General features: G+C 49.6%; 1 protein-coding gene across 1 annotated transcript in view; it reads left to right on the forward strand.

The window, feature by feature from the left end:
- The window catches only part of LOC116371708 (tyrosine-protein phosphatase non-receptor type 12-like), a 95400-nt gene that overhangs the window by 69945 nt on the left and 22955 nt on the right, over positions 1-2500 (forward strand). Inside the window, 1 exon segment of the mRNA XM_031820644.1 lies at positions 52-140. Within this exon segment, the coding sequence (XP_031676504.1) occupies positions 52-140 (89 nt within the window).

A 2500-nucleotide genomic window follows, 5' to 3' on the forward strand; every position in this document is an offset into this window, starting at 1 on the left:
AAGTTTTCATTTTCTTATTTTCTTCATCCCTCTGTTTCTTCTCCTCCTCAGGACGATGGGCTCAGCCCAGAGAAAGCTGGACACCACTCAGACGAGGAGAGATGGGACACACCGCCGCCCAAACCACCCCGCGTACGCAGGTACAGTGACTTCATCACGCATTCAACAACACTGTATATACTCAGCCCTGGTTGGTGTTCTAGCCTGCGGTTTGTCTGATGTGGACCACATCATCTCAGCCTCCTGCTGAGCTCTCGGTCTCTCTCTGTCTCTCTCTCTCTGTCTCTCTCTCTCTGTCTCTCTCTCTCTGTCTCTCTCTCTCTGTCTCTCTCTCTCTGTCTCTGTCTCTCTCTCTCTGTCTCTCTCTCTCTCTCTCTCTCTCTCTCTCTCTCTCTCTCTCTGTCTCTCTCTCTCTCTGTCCTCTCTCTCTCTCTCTCTCTCTCTGTCTCTCTCTGTCTCTCTCTCTCTCTCCTGTCTCTCTCTCTGTCTCTCTCTCTCTCTCTCTGTCTCTCTCTCTCTCTCTCTCTGTCTCTCTCTGTCTCTCTCTCTGTCTCTCTCTCTGTCTCTCTCTCTCTCTCTCTCTGTCTCTCTCTCTCTGTCTCTCTCTCTCTCTCTGTCTCTCTCTCTCTCTGTCTCTCTCTCTCTGTCTCTCTCTCTCTGTCTCTCTCTCTCTGTCTCTCTCTCTCTGTCTCTCTCTCTCTGTCTCTCTCTCTCTGTCTCTCTCTCTCTGTCTCTCTCCTCTGTCTCTCTCTCTCTCTGTCTCTCTGTCTCTCTCTCTCTCTGTCTCTCTGTCTCTCTCTCTCTCTGTCTCTCTCTCTCTGTCTCTCTCTCTCTGTCTCTCTCTCTCTGTCTCTCTCTCTCTGTCTCTCTCTGTCTCTCTCTGTCTCTCTCTGTCTCTCTCTCTCTGTCTCTCTCTGTCTCTCTCTGTCTGTCTCTGTCCGTCTCTGTCCGTCTGTCGCTCTCTCTCTGTCCCTCTCTCTCTGTCTCTCTCTGTCTCTGTATGTCTCTCTCTCTCTCTGTCTGTGTGTGTGTGTGTTCACCAGTGTCTAGATATGGCTGGAATTCATCAGGGACTCAAGGTCAGACACAGTGAATCATGGTCCTCACACACATTCTCAGTGTCACCCCATCACCATGTCATCACGCCCCCAAAAGTCACATCTATGGTCTGGTCTAGGACCTGCACTCAGTACTGGAGACGCTTTCTGGTCTAGGACCTGAACTCAGTACTGGAGGCTCTTTCTGGTCTAGGACCTGTACTCAGTACTGGAGGCTCTTTCTGGTCTAGGACCTGAACTCAGTACCGGAGGCTCTTTCTGGTCTAGGACCTGAACTCAGTACTGGAGGCTCTTTCTGGTCTAGGACCTGAACTCAGTACTGGAGGCTCTTTCTGGTCTAGGACCTGTACTCCGTACGTGTGAACAGTGCGTGAATCAAACCCTCAGTAATGTTATATTAGGAGCTCTGTGGTTGTCATCAGCACCATCTAGGTTGTTCTATGTTCTGAGCTTGTTCAGATCAATAGACAGGAACAGCTGTGATATTCTGCCCTCAAAGATCCCATCATGCCCTACTCATCAACAACATACAGGTACCTGACAAAATAAAGGAGACACTTGAGTAAATGAGGACACAGAGTATATTGAATGTGTGGTCCATACAGGCTGGTTCCTGAGTTAATTAAGCAATTAACATCCCATCATGCTTAGGGTCATGTATAACAATACCCAGTTGCCCATTATCTTGGCTACCATGGCTAGAAGAAGAGATCTCAGTGACTTTGAGTCTCAAAGTAGCATGGGGGGGGTTAGTGTGTGTTTGTGTGTCAGTCACAAGATTTCAACCTAATTGAACATTTATGGTAGATTCTGAAGCAGTGACTGAGACAGTGTTTTCCACCACTATCAGCAGAACCCCAAATGATGTAATTTCTTGTGGAAGGATGGTGTCCCGTCCCTCCAATAGACTACCAGACACTTGTAGAATCTATGCCAAGGTGCAGTAAAGCTGTTCTGGCTCGTGGTGCCCCAACACCCTATTAAACCACTTTATGTTGGGGTTTTATTTATTTTGACAGTTACCTGAAGCTACTGACCGTAACAGAGATCTTCAAGCCACTTGCCTGACTGTGCTCCTAGCCAGCTGACTGTGCTCCTAGCTGACTGTGCTCCTAGCCAGCTGACTGTGCTCCTAGCCAGCTGACTGTGCTCCTAGCCAGCTGACTGTGCTCCTAGCTGACTGTGCTCCTAGCTGACTGTACTCCTAGCCAGCTGACTGTGCTCCTAGCTGACTGTGCTCCTAGCTGACTGTACTCCTAGCCAGCTGACTGTGCTCCTAGCTGACTGTACTCCTAGCCAGCTGACTGTGCTCCTAGCTGACTGTGCTCCTAGCTGACTGTGCTCCTAGCTGACTGTACTCCTAGCCAGCTGACTGTGCTCCTAGCTGACTGTGCTCCTAGCTGACTGTACTCCTAGCCAGCTGACTGTGCTCCTAGCCAGCT

This window comes from Oncorhynchus kisutch, unplaced genomic scaffold (assembly GCF_002021735.2).
Source record: "Oncorhynchus kisutch isolate 150728-3 unplaced genomic scaffold, Okis_V2 scaffold3571, whole genome shotgun sequence".
NCBI lineage: Eukaryota > Metazoa > Chordata > Actinopteri > Salmoniformes > Salmonidae > Oncorhynchus > Oncorhynchus kisutch.